General features: G+C 40.4%; 1 protein-coding gene across 2 annotated transcripts in view; it reads left to right on the top strand.

Annotated features, from left to right (window-relative positions):
• LMF2 (lipase maturation factor 2) overlaps positions 1-13736 on the top strand; it is a 60900-nt gene extending 47164 nt beyond the window's left edge. For both annotated transcript variants that reach the window (XM_033958144.1, XM_033958143.1), the window contains exons 8-14: positions 650-755; positions 4025-4121; positions 4394-4576; positions 6990-7158; positions 11576-11687; positions 12070-12178; positions 12384-13736. In XM_033958144.1, the coding sequence (XP_033814035.1) occupies positions 650-755; positions 4025-4121; positions 4394-4576; positions 6990-7158; positions 11576-11687; positions 12070-12178; positions 12384-12761 (1154 nt within the window). In that variant the 3' untranslated portion in view covers positions 12762-13736. The remainder of the gene's footprint in view (positions 1-649; positions 756-4024; positions 4122-4393; positions 4577-6989; positions 7159-11575; positions 11688-12069; positions 12179-12383) is intronic.
• The last annotated feature ends 9318 nt before the right edge of the window (positions 13737-23054 follow it).

The following is a 23054-nucleotide window of genomic DNA, read 5'->3' as shown; positions in this document are numbered from 1 at the left end:
CACAGCATTACAGCAGGCATTGGGAAATTGGTTCAAAGCAGCTTAACCAAAGCCATGTATGGCCATATTGTTATTTTTCCCTAAATTACATGGCTTTCAAGATTGTATCGTGACTATCAGTTGTTTAGTTTTTCAGCCTGTATATCGCCTAAATGACTAGAGCAGGGGTGTCAAATTCCCTCCTCAAGGGCCACAATCCAGTCGGGTTTTCAGGATTGCCCCAATGAATATGCATGAGATCTATTTGCATGCACTGCTTTCATTGTATGCTAATAGAACTCATGCATATTCATTGGGAAAATCCTGAAAACCCGACTGGATTGCGGCCCTCGAGGAGAGACTTTGACATCCCTGGCCTAGAGTATTGTCTTTCCAATTTTTCCACAGAAGGGGGGGGGGCAGGGTAGACGTGGGGGTTTTTATACAAAAACAAAAGTTGCTAGCCTGTTAATCTTGTCTATACTTGGTATTGACGTATTTTATGCTGAATATGCTTGATTCTACTTGGTATTTGAAGTTTTTTTGACATCCATCCTGTGCACTTTATTTTAGTGAGGCTATGGAAGAGAAATTTTTAAATTTAGTTGGCTATTAGGTGCCAACTGTCCAAAGCTGCTCAATTCTGTTTTAATTGCCCTTTTGCCTGCAGGTTTCACTTATCATGAGTTCATTCAGTGGCTAAAGACTGTAACACTACCCACAGTGTGGATTGGGGCAGCCTCCCTGGCTTGGGAGATACTGTTTGCCATGTACAGGTACAATAACTGGTGTGACATTGTACAGTGAACTGAGGGTCTATTGTCTCCTCTCCATGAGATGATCTAGATGTTTTGGCAAAAATATGTAGGAGAAACACCCCCCCCCCACACACACACACACCCAAAAAAAAAGTATATAACCGGTTTGTGTTCTAAGTGTTTAGCAACTTTTTTGCTTTTGAGTGTAAGCCATTCTGCATCATTACTCATTTCTTTGAGGACTGAAGAAAAGTCAGTGATTTTACTTGCTGGGAATTAAAGCTATACAGATGTTACTCTTGGGTATAAACCACCATCCCACATTTATCTGTGACTGGCTAGCAGGGGTGTCCAATGTCGGTCCTCGAGGGCCGCAATCCAGTCGGGTTTTCAGGATTTCCCCAATGAATATGCATGAGATCTATTTGCATGCACTGCTTTCATTGTATGCTAATAGATCTCATACATATTCATTGGGGAAATCCTGAAAACCCAACTGGATTGCGGCCCTCGAGGACCGACATTAGACACCCCTGGGCTAAAGCATATCTGTGTGTGTGTGGTTTGTTTGGTTTTTTTTTTTTACTTGAACCCTGAATTTATTGTAATTTTTTTTTTTTTTTTTAATTCCTAATATGGAGCTAAAACACTGTACTACCTTCATGGTAGCCAGAAATGGAGTGTTAAATCCGATGTTGGTATCAGGCAAAATGGTAGAGAACATTCTGGAATCCAAAATTATTTTCCAAATTTTATATGGCATTTTTATTCCCCTCGTTCCCTTATTATGGAATGCTTACAGATTTTCCTTTGCAAGAGGCATCCAACAATTCAAACTCTCCCTTCCTTCTAGAAAAGGAATTAAAGGAGTTAAGATCTTCGGTCAGTCTTTGGCTATTAAACTTTCTCAACTATGGAATGAACTCCCCTTAATTCTGAGGATCCCCAGTTCTTTCCAATCTTTCCGTAAATTACTAAAAACTTTTCTATTTTCCAAACATTTTGAAAACTAATTTCTTTTGAAAACTTTGTTTTTACTTTCTTTAGTTTTTATTTCATTGTTGTAAACCGAGTCGAGCTTCCTTAGGTTGATGACCCGGTATGTAATGTTAAGCTTTAGTTTAATTTAATTTACTGAACATATGGATGAACATGACTTAATGGATCAGACAGCATGAAATTTGGCAGAGGAAAGTCTTAGGTTATCAGATCTTTTTGGAAAGTTAATAAACTGTGGATAAGGGTGATCAGTTGGAAACTGTATCTGGATTTTTCAAAAGGCATGTGGTAGTCTTGATTCCCGAAGAAATTAAAAAGTAATTGAGTGCTCTAGGAATCTGTACTCGGACCAATAATTTTTAACATTGTGTATCCTAGAAAAGGGAAGAGAGACAAACAGATCTACAGATAATGCAAAATCCATTCCAGTGTTAGATCACAGCTAGATTGATGATTTTAGGAAATTCTTACAACATGGCAGATGAAATTTTAATGTGCACATATACAAAGTGATACACACAAGGGAAAACATGCAAACTATAAGTTCACAGTTCTGGGTTCTGTATCAGGAGCCGTGACCTAGGAAAAAGGATCCAGAAACTGCACAGTCCTATTTTCAACAATTCCATTAATTTACTTACCACTGTTAGCCTATCCAGTCTGTAATTCACAGCTTCCTCTTTTAACTTTTGTGAAGAGGAACCACATCGCTTTTCTTCAGTCTTCTGGAATTACTCCACATCTAAAGAAGCATTACAAAGCAGGGGCTGCCAGATCTTCATGAAGTTCCTTTGATACCCATGCCTCTGTATTCTTCTAGTCCCATCACTTTGTATACTTTTTCATTAACTAACCAACCAAATGCATTGGCGGGTAAGATATGGTCAAGAGAGATCTCTGCATTCTTCCAGCAAAGAGTTATTTCTATTGCTGGGCCTAGGTATTATAAAGTTTTCTCTTACAAGAAATAGAGCTTTTTCTTATGTAGGTCCTGCGTTATAGAATTGTTTGTTTGACAAATTCTTTGGTTTGTCATATTTGTCATTTTGTAAGTGTTTAAAACAGAATTATTTCTGCAATATTATGGAAATGAACTGTTATAGGATCTAGCAGTGTTTGACGTGATTCTGCTAATTTGAATTATTTTATTTTTACTTATTGTGATGTAATTGTATTATATTTTAATAAGATTTTTATTGAACACCTTTAAATATGTATGTCAATAGTAGTAAATCAAATCATAAAATCTAATCCAAGCCACAGCAAAAAGCAGTAGAATTTATTTATCTGTGCATTTCCACTTCTCTCCAAAATTCAAATACTCTTTGCTTGCAGCAACTGATAATGTAATGTAATTTATTTCTTATATACCGCTAAATCCGTTAAGTTCGAAGCGGTTTACAGAGAAATATACATTAAAGGATACAATAAAAATAAGATAAATAAAGAATAGGTACTTTGAAATTTCCTAACTGTCCCAAAGGCTCACAATCTAACTAAAGTACCTGAGAACAAACAAATTAGCAAATAATAGAGAGGAAAATAAAGATAAATGAGATATGAAGCATCCTAACAAGAATACATTGAACTCTCAATACCATACTGTTAAAAGCAAAATGTACATTCCAAAATAATAATGTAAAAAGAAAAATAAACATTAGAAGTGAGGAAAAAAAGGTAGAGGAAGGAATATGAATAGAATGGAATGAGAAACAGTTAAACAAATAGATAAAAAAAGAAATAGATATAATATGCACAAATAGAATAAAAGTCAGGAAGGACTTAATTTCATTTCCATTAATCATCAATGTCATCATCCCTAGTGCTTTAGCCGTTTCAGCCGGGCAACCGCCATCATCGACCTCTGCACATCAGCCATGATAAGTGTAGCACAAGGTTAAAGCTGCATCCTCAGCACCCTGGGGTTGTGGGTTCATACCCACTCTGCTCCTTGTGACCCTGGGCAAGTCGCTTAATCCCACCATTGCCAGGTACATTAGATAGACTGTGAGCCCACCGGCACAGATAGGGAAAAATGCTTGAGTACCTGAACAAGTTCATGTAAACCATTCTGAACTCTCCTGGGAGAATGGTATAGAAAATTGAATGAATAAATGAGTGTGGGTGAGTAATAGAAAAATTAATGACTGGCTGAAAACTGTGACCTGTTGAAGAGAATTAGCCCCAATTGATTTGTGTTTATTCCGTTTGACATCTGTTTTGTGCAAGCTCTTGAATGAAGTGTAAAATGTGACATATGCCACTTTTGACTTTTCCTCCCATTCTAGGAGTGCCTGTGTAAGAGGCATCCTCCAGAAGTTCTGGGCTACGCTACAATGGGCTGTTTTTTCCACTGCGGCTGTAGGAATGTTCACCATCAGCTTGGTAGGAGCATATCTCTTTCCCGAAGCCTGGTAACAAATGAATGGAAGCGCCTGTGATTACTGAAGATAGATGGAGGCTATTAGGCATTGACTATAGGGGCTGAGGCTGGTTGGAAGAGGACATCAGAGAAGAATAGGAGTGAACCGGCTGGTGTGCATTGGGGGTGGAATTAGGGAATGCTGAAGGCTTACAAAAACCTTTGAAATCGTCAGCTGTATAGCATTTGTCTACTTACACTAACCCCTCTGCCCCATATTTCTTCCACCTCGCAGGTACCCTATACTTACATTGAATTTGAAACTAACGGGAATCTTTGGCCTGCAGTACACAATATGCATAATGCAGTGGACAAATACCAGCTGGTGAACTCCTACGGGCTCTTCAGAAGGATGACTGGGGTTGGAGGGCGTCCAGAAATAGTGGTGGAAGCAAGCTATGACCGGCAGTCCTGGATGGTAATTGCTAACTAGCTCCTCCTCAAGAGGGAGTTACAAAGTGTAGGGGATTGGAGTGTGGTGAGGGGGGGTACTGTGATACTCCTGAATTAATGTTAATGTCTGTCACAGCACAAAAGATAAGTGTGGTGGGAGAAAACTTCATGTTATTAGGTCATTGTGGATGTCGATGCTAGATAAATTGAATGCAGATTATGTGCATATAGCCATCCATGCTGATTTGGAGCAAGACTTAAAAAAACAAGAAATTTAATGGGAAGAAGTTGAGTGTAGCAATGTTGTGAGTTGGTGAGAAAAATGTTAGCAGTACAAAACTGTCAACACTTTTTTGCACAGTATGAACCAGGGTGAAGAGGCAAGTGAGGTGTTTGAAAGGCAAGGATTAATAGCCAGTAATAGTAGTATATACTTCTGTAAATTTATTTTGCAAAATGAATGATACGCCTTATGACGAAGACCACACACCATTTCAGTAGCCTTCCTCTGGACCGACTCCATGCTTTTTATATCTTTTTGAAGGTGTGGTCTCCAGAATTGCACACAATATTCTAAATGAGTCTTGTACAGGGGCATCAATATCTCCTTTTTCCTACTGGCCATACCTCTCCTTATACACCTTAACATCCTTCTTACTTTTGTCATCACCTTTTGAACCTGTTTGGCCATCTTAAGATCATCACATACAATCACACCCAAGTCCCGCTCTTCCCTTCATGCACATAAGTTCTTCACCTCCTAAACTGTACCGTTCCCTCTGGTTTTTGAAGACCAAATGCATGACCTTGCATTTCTTAGCATTATATTTTAGCTGCCAAATTTCAGACCATTCTTCAGGCTTCGCTAGGTCTTTCTTCATGTTATTCATACCATCCAGGATGTCTACTCTATATTGCAGATTTTGGTATCATCTGCAAAGCGACAAATCTTACCTGACAGCCCTTCAGCAATACCACTCATAAAAATGTTAAAAAGAACAGGCCCAAGAACAGAACCTTCAGGCACACCACTGGTAACATCCCTCTCTTCAGAGCGATCTCCATTGATCACTACCTTCATATAATCTAAAGTTGTTGTTTTTTTAAATATCATTCAGTTAGGCTATGTTATTCAGGTATGTTAGTTAGATTGTGAGCCCACCGGGACAGACAGGGAAAATGCTTGAGTACCTGATTGTAAAACCGCTTAGATAACCTTGATAGGCGGTATATAAAATCCTAATAAACTTAAAACTTAAACTTAAACTAGGCTGAATATAAAATTTATTACCTCTCTAGTGATTTCCAATTTCACAGATATACTTTTACAAAGCTAAACTAAAAAGCATTCTGGGCATTGAGGGTGGTGTATTTATGACTTCCCCAAGAAACAGAGCTGAAGTAATCAGGCTATAAGAAATAGAAATCTCAGTGGGTGCAGAAACACCAAAGTAGTGTAATGGAACAGCACTATATAGAGGGTGGAAGGCAGTTTAAAGGCAATGAGCAAAAACAACAGAGAATGGAGGCAAATGAATGTTAAGAAAATAAACTGATCTTATATCAAGTTTTACTTCCAAAGATGTTTCAACAATATTTCTCTTCAACCAATCTTATTTATATCAATTTAAGACATTTGTATGGACCTTCTGTTTGTAACTAGGCACCACACTGCCGGTTACTTTTTATTCTGCATCAGTCCAGATTTATTAAACAACTTTATTTTATTGCTGCTCAAAATTGCTCCCACAAACGTTTACCTCGCTCATGAAGAAAAGTTTCTAGTTGAAACATGCATGTCGGGGGAGGTGCAGGAGGAACTGTCTACTGTTAAGATAAGTGATGGGTTCCTTTTAATCACAGCGCCAATAGGAATATGAAAACTATTAGGCTTGAGTTATATACAAAAATGATAGATACATCGTTTTTTTAAAAAAAAATTAAATAAATGAAAAAATATAAAATAAAATAAAGTTGTTTAATAAATCTGGACTGATGCAGAATAAAAAGTAACCGGCAGTGTGGTGCCTAGTTACAAACAGAAGGTCCATACAAATGTCTTAAATTGATATAAATAAGATTGGTTGAAGAGAAATATTGTTGAAACATCTTTGGAAGTAAAACTTGATATAAGATTAAATAATTGAGGAATCAACAGGTGACAATTATTGGGTTGTACATTAAGAAAATAAACTGCACACAGGATTCAAATTGTAGGGTTTCAGTATTTGAGATGTTCTGCTGCAAGGAGACGGGCAAAACCATTGACTCTTCTAATGTTGTCTCACAGTGAAGCATATCGTAAGAAAAGTGGCAAATTTGTCTGAGATACAACTATAGTGTGGCAGTGTTACCTAGACTTTTCAGCTTTGCTTTCATGGATGTACCCGCATTTTGTTTTGCAATTCAAACTCCTGGGCTTTTTTCCCCCTTTTTAGGAAATTGAATTCATGTACAAGCCTGGTAATGTGAGCAGTATGTTACCTGTGGTAGCACCACATCAACCTAGACTCGACTGGCAGATGTGGTTCGCTGCTTTGGCACACCACACACAAAGCCCCTGGTTCACCAGCTTCCTCTATCGTCTGCTACAGGGCAAGAAGGAAGGTAAGGACATATCCTGGAGGATACTGGATCTGAGTGACAGTATATTTTATCAGAAGAAGCTTATGTTGGGAAAATCCAACCAGTTTCTTTGATTGGGTGACCAGAGAATGGCATTATTGGCGTGTACTTGATATTTGGGATAGTCTTGAAAGATTTATTGAAATCTATCATGTTTAAGATTGAAATAAACTAAGTAGCATGATGCCGAGTCCCTCCATGATGGACTAGATTAGATACTGGTTAACTGAAAACATGTGATATTAGTGGATAGAATTCACTCTGAGGAAAGAGGTGATTAGAAGTTTGCTCAAGCAGACTTGTTTCATACAAATAATATGCACTTGCAACTGAGTCTACACCCTACAGGGAGTATATAGGATTAAGTATGATCTGAGAAAAAGCAGATAGCTTGGGCAAAAAAGAGCTCTGATGGGTAGAGGGAAGTAGGTACTCCAAGACTCTGCCTAAAATAGAAGCAAGATTTACAGTGAACCAGAAGAAACATAGCAGATATTACAAAAGGAAAGTCTTGTGATTAAATAAAGGACTTCACTTTTTTATATGAAACACATGGCTTTGTTTAGGTACATGGGACACTCCTGTGGTGTCCCACAGGGATCCCCTATTTCACCATTATTGTTCAATATATATCTGGCATCTTTTGGGACAAGATTGGCAAATCTAGGAATTTAACTATGTAGTTATGCTCATGATATAACCATCATAATTCCTTTAACCTCTCAATTATCTGTAGTCACTTAGTTCATATCTTCAGTGATTCTAATAGTTGATAACTGGATGAGTGATTTCAAATTGAAGTTAAATCCAGATAAGACTGTGAAGAAAATAGTGTGATCTCGAATGAGATCACTTATCCCATTCTATCCACCATCAAAATATTAAATGTCTATTTGGATAGAAATTTATCTATGATTACTCAAATTGATTCATTGGTAAAAAAATAAAAAATGCTTCTTTATGCTTTAGAAACTTATTGATTTGATCATATTTTGATGACAAATCATTTAGACCTGTGGTCTCAAACTCAAACCCTTTGTAGGGCCACATTTTGGATTTGTACGTACGTGGAGGGCCGCAGGAAAAAAATAGTTAATATCTTATTAAAGAAATGACAATTTTGCATGAGGTAAAACTCTTTATAGTTTATAGATCTCATCCCCCACGAAGGCCTGCATGTGTCCCCCCCCCCCCCTTTTGCAGTGTCCAGCTTCCCCCCTGGCCTCCCGGTCTTAGTTTCAGCTAATTACCGCAGCTTGCAGAGAGGATCGCCGGTGCTGTAGCGTTCCTTGCAGGCTGCCATTGACCTCTTCCACGGTCCCACCCCTCCTCTGACATCAGGGACAGGAATGTGCTGCTGAGGACGACGGCAGCCTGCAAGGATCGCTATAGCACCGGCAATCCTCTCTGCAGGCTGCAGTAATTATCTGAAAGTAAAAGAGGGAGGCCAGGGGGGAAGCTGGAGGATGCTGCAAAGAGTGGGCAGCACTAGTACAGACCGCGGGCCATGACCTTGAGACCACTGGTTTAGACTATTGGTTCAGTCTCAAAGAAATGTAAATAATTGCAGATATTTCCCAATTTGTGTTGAGTGATCTAACGCTGCTGAATCTGCCATCTGAAACTTCTGAAAGTGTTGCCACTACCTCTAAGGGGAAAACGGATGGCATAGTTGGGCAGACTAGAAAGGCCACATGGTCTTTTATCTGCATTCATTTTTCTATGGCTGGTTTCTCTAAGAGCATATAATTTTATTAAGACAATGATATTTAAATTAAAAATTATAACTTTTTTGTCAGTAAGATTAACCTACTGATAAATAAAATATTAATGAAGATGTAATATGTAAGAACATAAGAATTGTTGCTGCTGGGTCAGACCAGTGGTCCATCGTGCCCAGCAATCCACTCCCGTGGCGACCCCTAGGTCAAAGACCAGTGCCCTAACTGAAACCAGCCCTACCTGTGTATGTTCTGGTTCAGCAGGAACTTGTCTAACTTTGTCTTGAATCCCTGGAGGGTGTTTTCCCCTATAACAGCCTCCGGAAGAGCGTTCCAGTTTTCCACCACTCTCTGGGTGAAGAAGACCTTCCTTACGTTTGTACGGAATCTATCCCCTTTTAACTTCAGAGAGTGCCCTCTCGTTCTCCTTACCTTGGAGAGGGTGAACAACCTGTCTTTATCTACTAAGTCTATTCCCTTCAGTATCTTAAATGTTTCGATTATGTCCCCTCTCAGTCTCCTCTTTTCAAGGGAGAAGAGGCCCAGTTTCTCTAATCTCTCGCTGTATGGCAACTCCTCCAGCCCCTTAACCATTTTAATCGCTCTTCTCTGGACCCTTTCGAGTAGTACTGTGTCCTTCATGTACAGTGACCAGTGCTGGACGCAGTATTCCAGGTGAGGGCGTACCATGGCGTACAGCGGCATGATAACCTTCTCCTATTTGTTCGTGATCCCCTTCTTAATCATTCCTAGCATCCTATTCACCCTTTTTGCCACCTCCGCGCATTGCGCGGATGGCTTCATCTACCTGTCGACCAGCACTCCCAAGTCTCTTTCCTGGGGGGGGGGGGTCTCTCCAAGTAACTCCCTGGACATCCTGTATTTGTGTATAAGATTTTTATTACCGACATGCATCACCTTACACTTATCCATGTTGAACCTCGTTTGCCATGTTGCAGCCCATTTCTCAAGCGTGTTTATGTCACATTGTAGATCTTCGCAGTTCCCCTGTATCTTCACTACTCTGAATAACTTAGTATCGTCTGCAAATTTAATCACCTCACTCGTCGTACCAATTTCCAGATCATTTAACATAAGAACATAAGAATTGCCGCTGCTGGGTCAGACCAGAGGTCCATCGTGCTCAGCATCCGCTCACGCGGTGGCCCCCAGGTCAAAGACCTGTGCCCTAACCGAGACCAGCCCTACCTGCGTTCGTTCCGGTTCAGCAGGAACTTGTCCAACCTTGTCTTGAATCCCTGGAGTGTGTTTTCCCTTATAACAGACTTCGGAAGATCATTCCAGTTCTCCACCACTCTCTGGGTGAAGAAGAATTTCCTTATGTTCGTACGGAATCTATCCCCTTTTAACGGGTCCAAGCACCAAACCCTGTGGCACTCCACTGGTGACGCTTTTCTAGTCTGAGTATTGTCCATTTACCCGCACTCTTTTTCCTATCCTCCAGCCAGTTTTTAATCCACATGAGTATTTCACCCTAGATTCCATGGCTCGCAATTTTTCAAAGTAGTCATTCATGCGGAACCTTGTCAAACACCTTCTGAAAATCCAGATATACAATGTCAAACGGGTCACCCCTGTCTATCTGCCTGTTTACTCCCTCGAAGAAGTGCAGCAAGTTCATCAAGCAAGAGCTTCCTTTGCTGAAGCTGTGCTGGCTGGTCCTCATCAGATTGTGTCCATCAAGGTGCTCAATGATGCAGTCCTTTATCAGCACCTCTACCATCTTTCCCAGTACCGAGGTCAGACTCACCGGTCTGTAGTTTCCCGGATCACCCCCTCGAACCTTTCTTGAAGATCGGCGTAACATTCACAACCTTCCAGTCTTCCGGAATCCTTCCCAATTTGATCAACAGATTGGCTATTAGTTGAAGCAGTTCAGTTATAGCCCCTTTCAATTCCTTGATTACCCTCGGATGGATGCCATCCAGTCCCGGGGATTTATCATTTTTAAGCCTATCAATCTGCTTCTAATTACACCAATTAAGAGTAGATTCCCCAAAATTTTAGTTTTCCACTCTCTAAGGATAGAGACAGACAGGTTACCTTAAACATAGATGATGCTTGGAGATACATGAAGGAAAAATAAAATCTGAGGTGTTCTAGCATTATACTAGGTATGAATTTTGGAAAGCTAGATATGAATGTTTTGGTCTCTAGCTGTCCCCTATTCTATTCTTCTTACCCCCACCCCTGATGCTCAGCCAGCAGCAGTTGGCAATTTTAAAGGTGATTACCACCATGGACTAAACTTTACCCAGATGTTCAATGCCAACATTGATTATCTGGACACTCTGCAGTTCCCAGAAGTTAGTGATATTCAGATAACTAGCTAGGCTAGCTAAGGCTGTTATATATGCAATTCTGCTTGCCTGGAGAGTTATCTGGGTACCAGCACTGTTCCACTGCTGCTGGCTGAATGTTGCCTTGGATAACTTTGAGAACTGCCCCAGTACCAACCGGCCGTTTGGTGCAATTTATCCGAGTAGGGGCTTCTCTTGCTTGATTAAATTGTTCTGAATATCTACCCTTATATTTTGTAAATAAGCTGTCAGGGGAAAGGAGCTGACTTCTTCTGTCTGAAAATGTTTTGAGAAGAATATATAATTGTATGGGAGGAACCGGTGGTGCAGATACCCAAATAATACCTTTTTTGACAGTGATCAATCTAGTGCAAGCCGATGAGTCAAAGTATCCCTTCCGTGCTGAACCTCCTGTGTACATCAGAGCCCAGCTGTTCAAGTACTGGTTCACAGAAGTAAATGAAAATGGGTAAGGATCTGATGTTGATAGGTCTGTGGGTCCTAGTGGGGGGCAGCAAGGGACGTGATGGGGAGAGATGTCTAGAGCTGTGGGAAAGGGCATGGATGGTGAATACCGAGAAGGATGTCTCGTGAGAAGACAAACCCTTCCCTCTATGGAGAAGAGGGATAAGCATAGGTAGCAGTAGACTTGCAGTCTCCGAATTTTATGAACCTTTTTCACTCTCCCTGACTTTGAAAGCAATGTAAGAATCTCACAGGTTGGTTGTGTATTTTCAGTGGTGGTAAGAGAACAGAATGATGTCATTTGGGTGGATTTTTTGGGGTACAGTGTGTAGTTGAATTGGGTAGGAAACTCACTGTGTACCTGTCGCCTACCATCCTTTTTGCAGGGAGCTTCCTCGTCACTGGTGGAGGCGGCAGTATGTGGAAGAATTCTACCCCACTGTGACCCTTGGAGACCCACTTCTGGAGACCTTTCTCTCTCAGTTTGGACTGAAGGCAGGTGTCGGGTATGGGGTATACAAGGGGAGCTGCATAGTGTGCTACAGGCAGGGGGTGGGAGTGCAAAATGTACAGTATAAGGGGATTGCATGTCTTGCCCATACATATGGTGACATAGTAGGGAGAAGCTCCTTGACTAGTCAAGACTGATCACAACTCTCTGATCTTATTGTTTGACTGAGATTTTGAATTTACCTTTTAGGATAAAGGGTTCTTACTGCGTTCAACAGATGCACCTCTGCCCTTTACTTTGAAACTTTTGCGGGACTATCTCCAGCCACATACGGCTCCCGTTGTTCTCTTCTTGTTGTTTATCATGGGTGTGGCAATATGTCTGGTGAAAGCGCTGAAGGACAGGACACCTGTGAGCGCTGCAGGCAAACAGAAAGGGGCAAGAAAGGCTGACAGCGGTGAGCCTAGACCCAGCAGCTTCAGAGAAAAAAATGGACAAAAAAATGGACAAACAAAGAAAGAGAAATCGGTAAATAGTACTGAGAGCCCAGAGCTCAAAGCAAAGCCAGTCCCTGAGGCAGCTGGTGATGGCCCACGGAACAGGAAAAAGAAGGCAGACAGGAATTAGTTTGTTCAGATTGAGTCCCACCCAGTAACCAGATTTGGATGGCTTTGGGCCCAGCAGTGATCTAGCCTGTGTTGTTACTATGTATTTTTTTTTTTTTTAATTGGTAAATAACCTACATATTTTTGAAGAAACAGATAAGTTCAGCCCAGTCAAGGCTCCTGTACTACACAGCAGGAGTTCTGGGTTCCCTGCCCAACTTAAGCTCATGCTCTTCATTATATCCAGGACAGGCATTTCTGTTCAAATTGTGTTCAAGCCAAAGGGACTAGATTGCCACCCTTTTAAGGATGCCTCAAGGCTGTGCTGTGCTTTCACTAGCTCTGCAGAAAACATTATGCTGTTCAGCCACAGGAAATTGCTACAGTTCCTGCGTGAGACCCAAATCATGAGCTGCTTGGAGTGACTTCATTCTGCTAAAACTAGACCAGTTTTCTTTAGCCTCGGAAGTTGCTCAGGTGCCTCCTTTACACACCTGTTGGACTGCAGTGATGGCAGAAAGAAACTTTAGGCTTATTGACTTATTTCTCTACCTGATAACCTGCAAGGACTTGGATTAGACTCTTATGGGGTGATGGTGTCCGTCCTTCTGCATGCTTGTGCTTTTTCTGCCTCCACATCATGACAGCAAAACACGTTTCTCTTGTCATTAACTGTTTTTCCACTGTGAAGCATTTCCCTTCAGGAGATAGAAAGTGTGGGGGGGGGGGACAGCTTTTCATCCTCCTCCATCCTGTCCCCTGCCCTCTTTTTCCTCAGAGTCTTACTATTGCTTCTCTTGTTCAATTGGTGTGGAATATATTTTCCACAGTATTTGTGCATTTCTCTGTGACATAGCTGGGACTGTGCTGCCCTCATGCATACAGCAGCTAAAGTTTTGTGGGTTTTTTTTTTTAATTTTGCAAACAATTGTTCATGGAACAGGCCTTTTCTTATACTTTTCTAAATAAAGCCTTGGTGTTCTGGGATATTCCTTGACTTATGCTCAGATACTGCTATGTGTTGGGAAGAGGCGTTCTGCTTGGGTAATTTTAACTCCATTGAGGGTTTGTTAAGCCATGCTCAAGACTGATTCAGTTTAACCTCGTGAAGCAGTTAGTACCTAGCTTTCCCGCCAGTGCAGAAGTCTTATGAGCCATTGCTAAGAATGTAATTTGTTAGGAATATGGAAGCAGTGAAACACAGGTGTTGATGACCTTTCATGGCTAGTTGGCAATCCGATAACCATGTTCTCTGTGCTATTATAATTTAATCTCGATCACGCTCTTGTGCCAGATAGTGAATTGTGTTGTCATGATAGCGAAGTGTTCTTTCCAGATCACTAAATCACTAATTTGCAGGCCTCTCGTGGTACAGAAAACATTGAAGACCGCACTCTGAGTTTATCCTCGGAGCCAGTGAGGATAGAGATATAAAATGACTGGTTGAAGGTCAAGTACCAGATTGAGGTGGAACCAAAACATGGCTCATAAAGTTTCTGTGAGGACAAGGATGATAGCCATATAAAGCATTTCCTAACATTTTGGAACAGTTTTAAAAGGCTTCTTGCTGTGGTGTGTTTATTCATTTAACTTGTACTGTCCAAGTTACTGGGGGGGGGTTTCCAAAGCCGAGGACAATACAAAGCATAAAGGGCACAGAATACATAAAATAGACAATTCAAGGAAACAAGCTCAAGTTAAAATACCTCGTCCACTTCTCTAAATAAAGGAGCTGTTGGCATTTTCCTAACTGCTTTAAGAAGAAGAGAATTCAATGAGCAGAGCCTTCTCGCAGAGGCTGCCCTAGCGCAAGTAATTTTTACATGAGCATTTTTCACTGCAACCTGCAACAGAAAATGACCAAGAGCATTGTGTTCCCAGATCCATCTTTTATTAGGAACCAGACCCATTCGGCTACAAAATAACAAAAATAAGACTCCAAAAATGTTATTCTTATCAGAAGCCAATGCATGTAGGGAAAATGGAACCCGAACTATAGTTATATGCTGTGGGGTTCCACATTCGGAGTCATTTAAGGATATATTGCAACCTTCAGCTCAGTGTGCAGCGGCATCTAAGAAAGCAAATAGGAATTATCAGGAAAGGAATGGAAAACAAAGATGAGAATGTTATAATGCCCTTGTATCACTCCGTAGTGCAGCCACATCTCAAATACTTGTGCAATTCTAGTAGCCACATCTCAAAAAATATATAGCAGAATAGGAAGAGGTACAGTGAAGGGCGATGAAATGATAAAAGGGATGAAACAACTTCCTTATGAGAATAGGCTCTTCAGGGAAGATATGATAGAGGTTTATAAAGTATTGAGTGTAGATGTGACTCACTTGTCTACTCTTTCCCAAAATACTAAAACTATGAGGCATGCAGTGAAGCTACTAAGTGGTAGATTTAAAATGAACCAGAGAAAATATTTTTTCTCTTAACATTAATTAAACTCAAATTCATTGCCAGAGAACGTGGTGAAAGCAGTTAGCGTAGCAGAGTTTAAAAAAAGGTTTGGCTAACTTCCTAAAAGTGTCCATAAGCCATTATTAAGGTGGACTTGGGGGAAATCCACTGCTTTATTCCTAGGATAAGCAGCATAAAATCAGTTTTACTCCTTGGTGATCTTGCTAGGTATTTGTTACCTGTATTGGCTGCTGTTGGAAATGGGATACTGGGCTTGATGAACCTTCAGTCGGTCCCAATTTGGCAACTGTTATTTTCTTATGACAATACAGCCGGCACATGTGCAGTACTTGCTATTTGTTGGGGTCAGTTTTCTAGAAAACCCTGTGAGTAATGAAAATGCGAATATGGAACCATTAATCCTATGGGGAAAAGGGGATTAGGTTCCTTGTGACCCTGTTTACTATATACTTGTGTTATCTAAACACTATAAACTCATAATTTCTTGTAAAGAACAGATTGCTTATTAAATTCTGCATTCTATAAATGTATTTTATAAAGTTTTTGTAAAGTACAGTATTTATTTATTTTTTAAAATTTCTATACCGTTTTTATCCAAAACGGCTCACAAGGGGTTACGTACATAAAATGTTAAGTCTATACAAAGATAAGAAGATAAAATAGACACATTCAGTATAGTATGAATCAATTGCTCAGAAAAATGCATTAACAAATAGCTGAGTCTTCAACATTTTCCTCTCTCCACATTTTCAAATCTGGCCAACAAGGTCGTTCCATAGCTTAATTCCTGCACATGTAAAAGTCATAGCGTTCATATCTACATGTTTAGGATTGGCCTTTGTTTTCAACAATAAAACTTGCAGAATGCAGGGACCTTTGTGGTTGATAACGAGACATCATATTCTTAAAGATTTCAGACATCGTACCATATAAGAATTGATGACATAACACGATTGCCTTGTACTGAATTCGAAACGCAACTGGCAATGCAGTTGTTGAAGATATGGAGTAATATGCTCTTATCTTAATGTTCCAGTTATCAACCTGGCTGCGGCATTCTGGACCACCTGCAATGCCCTACATCTGGTCTTAGTCATTCCCAGGTGCAGGACATTTCAGTTGGCCAGACCATTGCTTGTACAACAGCACGGAAGTCAAATAGTGACAGCATTGGTTTCACCCAGTATAGTAAGTGTATTTGTGCAGAATATATTTGCACTGTTTTTACTACTTGACAGTTCATAGTAAGCCCTGGGTCCAATTTTACTCCCAGTCCTGTCATGGACTCCCTCACTAGTAAGTACAGTCTTTGAGTGCAGCAATACTCAATTCACAGTTCTATCTTCATCCTTATGGAAACACACTGCAGGCCATGAATAAGCAAAAATGAGTTACTCTTTATTTTGTGTGAATAAGTAAAAAAGGATACAGAACATACGGATAATGAAAATGCACTGTATTACATAAACTCCTGAGTGGGTAACAGCTGTTTTAATTACAAAATCAAATGAAGCTTATAATTAGCTGCCCTAGCTACTGATCTAATGTAAGCCTTCAAAACTAATTCAGAATCCTAGGTTGTACACTAGAGAATGACGCGGTGACAAAATTCATCACCGTTCCCGTCCCCGCGTATAACCGCGGTAAACAATCTTCATGTCATTCTTTAAGGAGAGAGGGAAGAATCAGAGTATAATTGGGCACAACCATTGACCCGCAAGCTTTGCTTTGAAGAATGCTGGTGTAGGAGGACCGAGGTTGAAATAGACACTAGAAAATGACATGGGATTATTTCCCGCGGTTATCTGCGGGGACGGGAACGGTGATGAATTTTGTCACTGTGTCATTCTCTATTGTGCACTTCACTTTTACACCTAACAGCTAGTATACCTCTAATCTAAGTCCCCCTACCTTTTGAAGCCTAGAATCAAACACTTCAGTTTTATCAGCATTAGAACCAGTGTATTCTGGGACATTCAGGACTGAACCAAAGCCACCTAGTGGTGAATAAATATCAACCATGCCCTGTACTAGAAAAGTCATCTATAAATTCACAGGAAAGCCTCTTCCATGAAAAACTATTTAGCTCCAGGGTAGGCAATCTGTGGCCTGCCACTGAATTTTGTTACCTGCAAGAAAATGGGGCAGCATTCATAGAAAACCTCATTAACCAGAATTTTGGTAATTTAAAATACTATATTTCACAAATACTTTCAGAATAGCCATTCTAGCAGTTTTCCATCATTTTTAGTTACTATTGTTGATAAATAAAAATGTATGGTTTTGATATTATGTAATGTTGCGGTCCACCAGGGATAGTATTGACATTCTTGTGGCCCTCTGTATACAAAGGTTACCCGCTTCTGGGTTAGCTAATGACTGAAGATGAAATAGGAGAAATGTAGGTAGGTCCCTATGGAACACCAGCTGATGGGGGGGGGGGGAATATCAGGTGGTTTACCTTCCACTTTTACCAAATGCCAGCAGCCAGTTAAAAACAAAAAGCAGAACAATTCTGACCAGTTCCCCAACTTTCCAGGCAAAAGAGCAAAATATTGTCTTTAGAGTCTCAAAGGTGGTGGTAACATCCAATAGTAAACCAAAAAAACTCTGTGGAGTGACGATGTTCCCAAATGGACTTTATTTGAAAGTATCAAAGTTCCAAAGGTACACTGAAATCATCCACATAAAATAATTCCATCCACTAAAAGTAAATCATCCACATAAGAGCCTTAAAGGACCTAGTCCGCTAGGGATACAGGACCCAACACGGTCTGCGTTTCGACAAAAAGTCTTCTTCAGGGGTTCCTGGGGGTCCTATAAAGGTGAGTACGTGGGAAACAATTGTGTGGTGAACTGGAAGTGAGACACTGCTTGCATCCAATAGTAACAGAATGTACTTCTTTCTAAAATCTGGCAATGCAATCAATAGTACCTCAAAACTGTGACTTTCTAAACTTACCCACCATGAATGCAACACAGCTTCCTTCTCCAAAAATTCCTCTTAATTGCTTTAGCAATTCCAACTTCTAAGTTACTTATATACCACCTATAAAGGTTATCTAAGTGGTTTAAGTTTCAAGTTTATTTAAAATTTCTTATACCGCCTAATCAAGCCTTCTAGGCGGTGTGCAAAAAAAATGTAAATTAAAATACAATATGAACAAAGACAAACCAGGGGAAATGACAATTTATAAAGACATTGATGAACTGGAACAAAAGGGAAGAAGGGTTGGAACTACAATTGATAGAGAGAAAAAGAACATTCAAGGGAAATAACAATCAGGTACTCGAGCATTTTCCCTATTTGTCCCAGTAGGCTCACAGTCCCTCTAACATACCTGGGGCAGTGGAAGATGGAGTGACTTGCCCAGGGTCACAAGGAGCAGTGTGGGGTTTGAATCCATAACCTCAGAGTACTGAGGCTGTAGCTCTTAATGACTGGGCCACTCCTTCTCCCCCTAAAGGAAAAGGAAAGCTAGTGAAAATAAATTCTGGAATGAGGGGGCATAGGGTGAAGATGAAAGGGGATAGACTCGGAAGTATCCTGAGAAAATACTTCAGGGAAAGGGTGGTGAATTTATGGAACAGTCGCCTGGCGGAGGTGGTGGAGACACAAACTGTATTTGGATTAAGGAAAGCTTTGAACAGGTATATGGGGGTCTCGAGGGCTTGCTTGGGTAGACTGCCTGTATTGTATGGTCTTTACTTATCTTCATTTTTCTGTGGCAGTTTTATACGTTGCAGTGTCCATATAAGATAACTTGCCCTCCATAAATAGAGGGGTAGCCACCACAGCTTTTTAACACAATAAGATCTAGCCCATTTTCCAAAGACAGTTTATGATTTAGTATTTATATTCTGCCTTTAAACAAGGCGGATTACAACCAAACATACATAATTAAAACTTTGGTATACATGAATTTTACCATCTTTATAGCACAAAGGTCCTAAAAATAACCAAAAGCCTCTGGATTAAGTTCAGATCCCCTCCTATCATCACCTGCCTTATCAGCACTAACATGTTGCCTAGAGCAAGCAGCGTGTCGAGTCTTAAGAGAATGACACGGAGACAAATTTTTTTCCCCGTCCCATCCCCGCGAGTTTTGTTCCTGTCCCTGCCTCATTCCTTTAAGCTCTGCCTTGACCACACAAGCCTCAAACACTTATGATTTTAAAATGTTTGAGGCTTGTGCAGATGAGGACGGAGCTTAGGCATTGGTGGGATGAGGCATTATGACATCACAGTCTGAGCTCTAGAATGATGCTACTTATGATTGTAAAGCGTTTGAGGCTTGTGCAGATGAGGACAGAGCTTAGGCATTGGTGGAATGAGGCATTATGACATCACAGTCTGAGCTCTAGAATGATGCTACTTATGATTGTAAAGCGTTTGAGGCTTGTGCAGATGAGGATGGAGCTTAGGCATTGGTGGAATGAGGCATTATGACATCACAGTCTGAGCTCTAGAATGTTGCTACTTATGATTGTAAAGCGTTTGAGGCTTGTGCAGATGAGGACAGAGCTTAGGCATTGGTGGAATGAGGCATTATGACATCACAGTCTGAGCTCTAGAATGTTGCTACTTATGATTGTAAAGTGTTTGAGGCTTGTGCAAATGAGGACAGAGCTTGCAGGATTGGGGCAGGGACAGGAGAAGAACTCGCCGGGACAGGGAAATGAGTTCCCGTGGTGATGGGGAATGGTTTTGTTCTAGTGGCAGTCTCTTAAGTCTAAGCACACCCCTAACTTTCTTGGTATATAATCTTACTTAGTCTACAGGGCTTTATTTGAAACTTACAAGCAACACAAATAAGATGTCTTCAATCCATCCTTAGTTTTCTGCCAACATCATTCAGCTAGTTTTAGGTCTCTTATTTTAAATCCAGTGGTTCTAAATGAGCAGAATAAAAGGATGATTCTTAGCAGCACTCTTTAAAACTAGTACTACACTATTAGCTTCACTAGCAGCAGAGAATGACACCGTTCCTGTCTCCACGGGAAGACTGGGCGTCCAAGTGGCAGATGAAATTTAATGTGGACAAATGCAAAGTGATGCACATTGGGGGAAAATAACCTAAATCACAGTTACCGGATACTAGGGTCCACCTTGGGGGTTAGCGCCCAAGAAAGGGATCTGGGTGTCATTGTAGACAATACAATGAAACCTTCCACTCAATGTGTGGCGGCGGCCAAAAAAGCAAACAAGATGCTAGGAATTATTAAAAAAGGGATGGTTAACAAAACTAAGAATGTTATAATGCCTCTATCGCTCCATGGTGCGACCTCACCTGTTTCTATGTTTCTATATGGTTACTGCGGAAAGTCAGACTAGATGGGCCTTTATCTGCCGCATTGTTTCTATGTACTGCATTCAATTCTGGTCTTCCTATCTCAAGAAAGATATAGCGGCACTAGAAAAGGTTCAAAGAAATCTGACCAAGATGATAAAAGGGGATGGAACTTCTCTCGTATGAGGAAAAACTAAAGAGGTTAGGGCTCTTCAGCTTGGAAAAGAGAAGGCTGCGGGGAGATATGATTGAAGTCTAGAAAATCCTGAGTGGAGTAGAACGGGTACAAGTGGATCGATTTTTCACTCCGTCAAAAATTACAAAGACTAGGGGACACTCGATGAAGGTAAAGGGAAATACTTTTAAAACGTATAGGAGGAAATATTTTTTCACTTGGAGAATAGTTAAACTCTGGAACGCATTGCCAGAAATTGTGGTAAGAGTGTATAGCGTAGCTGGTTTTAAAGAGTTTGCACAATTTCCTGGAAGAAAACTCCATACTCTGTGCTTGCCCTGGATCATTAGCATGGAATGTTGCTACCCTTTGGGTTTATCCAGGTACTAGTAACCTGGATTGGCCACTGTGAGAACAGACTACTTAGCTGGATGGACCTTTGCTCTGACCCAGTAAGGCTATTCTTATGTTAACCATGGGAAACCATCCCATGTCATTCTTTAGTGTCTATCTCAACCTCAGTCCTTCTACACCAGCATTTTTCAGTGCAAGGCTTTGAATTTCAGTGGTTGTGCCTATTCATACTCTGATTCTTCCCTCGCTCCCTAAAGAATGATATGGGATGGTTTCCCATGGTTATCTACGGGAACAGTGATGAATTCTGTCACCGTGTCATTCTCTAACTCACAGTTCCTGAAAACCAGTCCATTCCCTTTAATGCCTAGCAGTGCACCTATTTCTCTAAATTACAAAAAGCTTGCATAGAAAGCAAAGTTGCTTACCTGTAACAGGTATTCGCCGTAGACAGCAGGCGAATGCAGCCACAAGTATACCTGCATATCCCCTGCTTGTCTCCAGAGAAACCTAGTTCCCCCTTCATCCTACCCTAGTTTTCAAATAATGTGTTCACCCTGAAAAGTATAAGAAAATGACCCTATCATAGCACTGCATGAGAAACCACCTCTGTAATATTGGCAGCTTCTTCACACTTATGCTGAAATATTAAATCCAAAATGATAATCTTGTGGGTTTCTTTTATTTATTTAGATGTACATTTGTTATACTGCCTTCCAACTGAATATCAAGGTAGTTTTATAATGATTGAAATTAGTCTTCAGAAACCTCTCAACATTGTTATAGTCTGTATCTGTCGGTCTGCAGTATGGTTTCAGAGCTGTCACTTGAGTGGGAGGTCCTAACCATGATCAACAAATTAAAACCCACTTCTTGGTTGCTGGATCCTTGCAAGTCTTTTTTTTTTTTTTATAAGACTAGCAAAATAATAATAAATAAATTTATTTTAGGATCCCTATCTAAGTTGATAATAAATCTCTTATGATGTTAAGTTCCCGCTGTTTTGAAGTATTTATCATTATATCTAACTTTAAAGACACTCTTCATGGATATATTGTAGACTTGGGAAAAATGGAAAGAAAGAACCAAGCCTCAAACTACAATAGAACAAACAACGAAGAGAGGCAGTGGAGATGTCAACGTCAACTGATGGTCACGTGTCCTTTAATGAAATTAAAACATCTAAAAAGTATATATCAAATAAAGACCCACATGACCATCAGTTGACATCTCCATTGCCTCTCTTCATTGTTTGATATACTGTAGATTTACCATTCTTCTACTGGCCAATTTTAAAACTGCCTTTCCAAAGTAGTTTCTTGAATGTATCCTTTTGATTCAACTTGGGTGGTCTCTAAAAATTCCTTAAAGTCTTTATACAGTATTGGTGTCAATCTGGTTCCTCTCTTGCAGGACTAGAGATTAGGGCTAGGAAGAGCTCAAAGTGGAACCAGAAGTTGCTGCTAAAGTAGATCACCAAACTTTTTTTTTTTTTTTTTTTGGGGGGGGGGGGGAGTGTTGTATGTTAAATATATATACAGTACTTGGGTTGCAAAAGTTTGTCCTACATATTACGGATGTAATCTGCCTTTAAAGGCATTTTGTGAAGCTTCTACAGCCTGTTAATTTCTGTTGTTTCCCTAGCTGAGAGGGATTGGGGAAGAGAGAGGAGCTTTGACGTGGCATGCAACACCAGCTTCTGAAATATTAACTTGGTAGAGACTTGAAGCTGTAGGGGCTGTAGGGTGGTTTCTTCCCACCGATAGAAAAATTGGAAAATTCATGAAACTACATGAAGAGCCCAACATGCTTTACTTACATATTTTTAATACAACATGGCAATAAAAAGGATGGTGAATTCACTCAACAGGAACCTCTCAAGCTTTGCTTCTCCACAAAACATATATGCCCACCTGGTACCTGTTTGCCTGCCTGCTCCCAAGCCAGGCCAAATGCATCAACTCGTTTACTGAGCTATTATGACTCTGCCACAGCATGTTATTTTCCCTTGTTTCCATATATACTAGCAAGAAAGTGGATGGCACTTGCCTAGCCGGAGCCCGCT

Source organism: Geotrypetes seraphini, chromosome 9 (genome assembly GCF_902459505.1).
Source record: "Geotrypetes seraphini chromosome 9, aGeoSer1.1, whole genome shotgun sequence".
In the NCBI taxonomy this organism is placed as follows: Eukaryota; Metazoa; Chordata; class Amphibia; order Gymnophiona; family Dermophiidae; genus Geotrypetes; species Geotrypetes seraphini.
The sequence above is the reverse complement of the archived record's forward strand: the minus strand, read 5'-3'. Positions and strand labels throughout refer to the sequence as shown.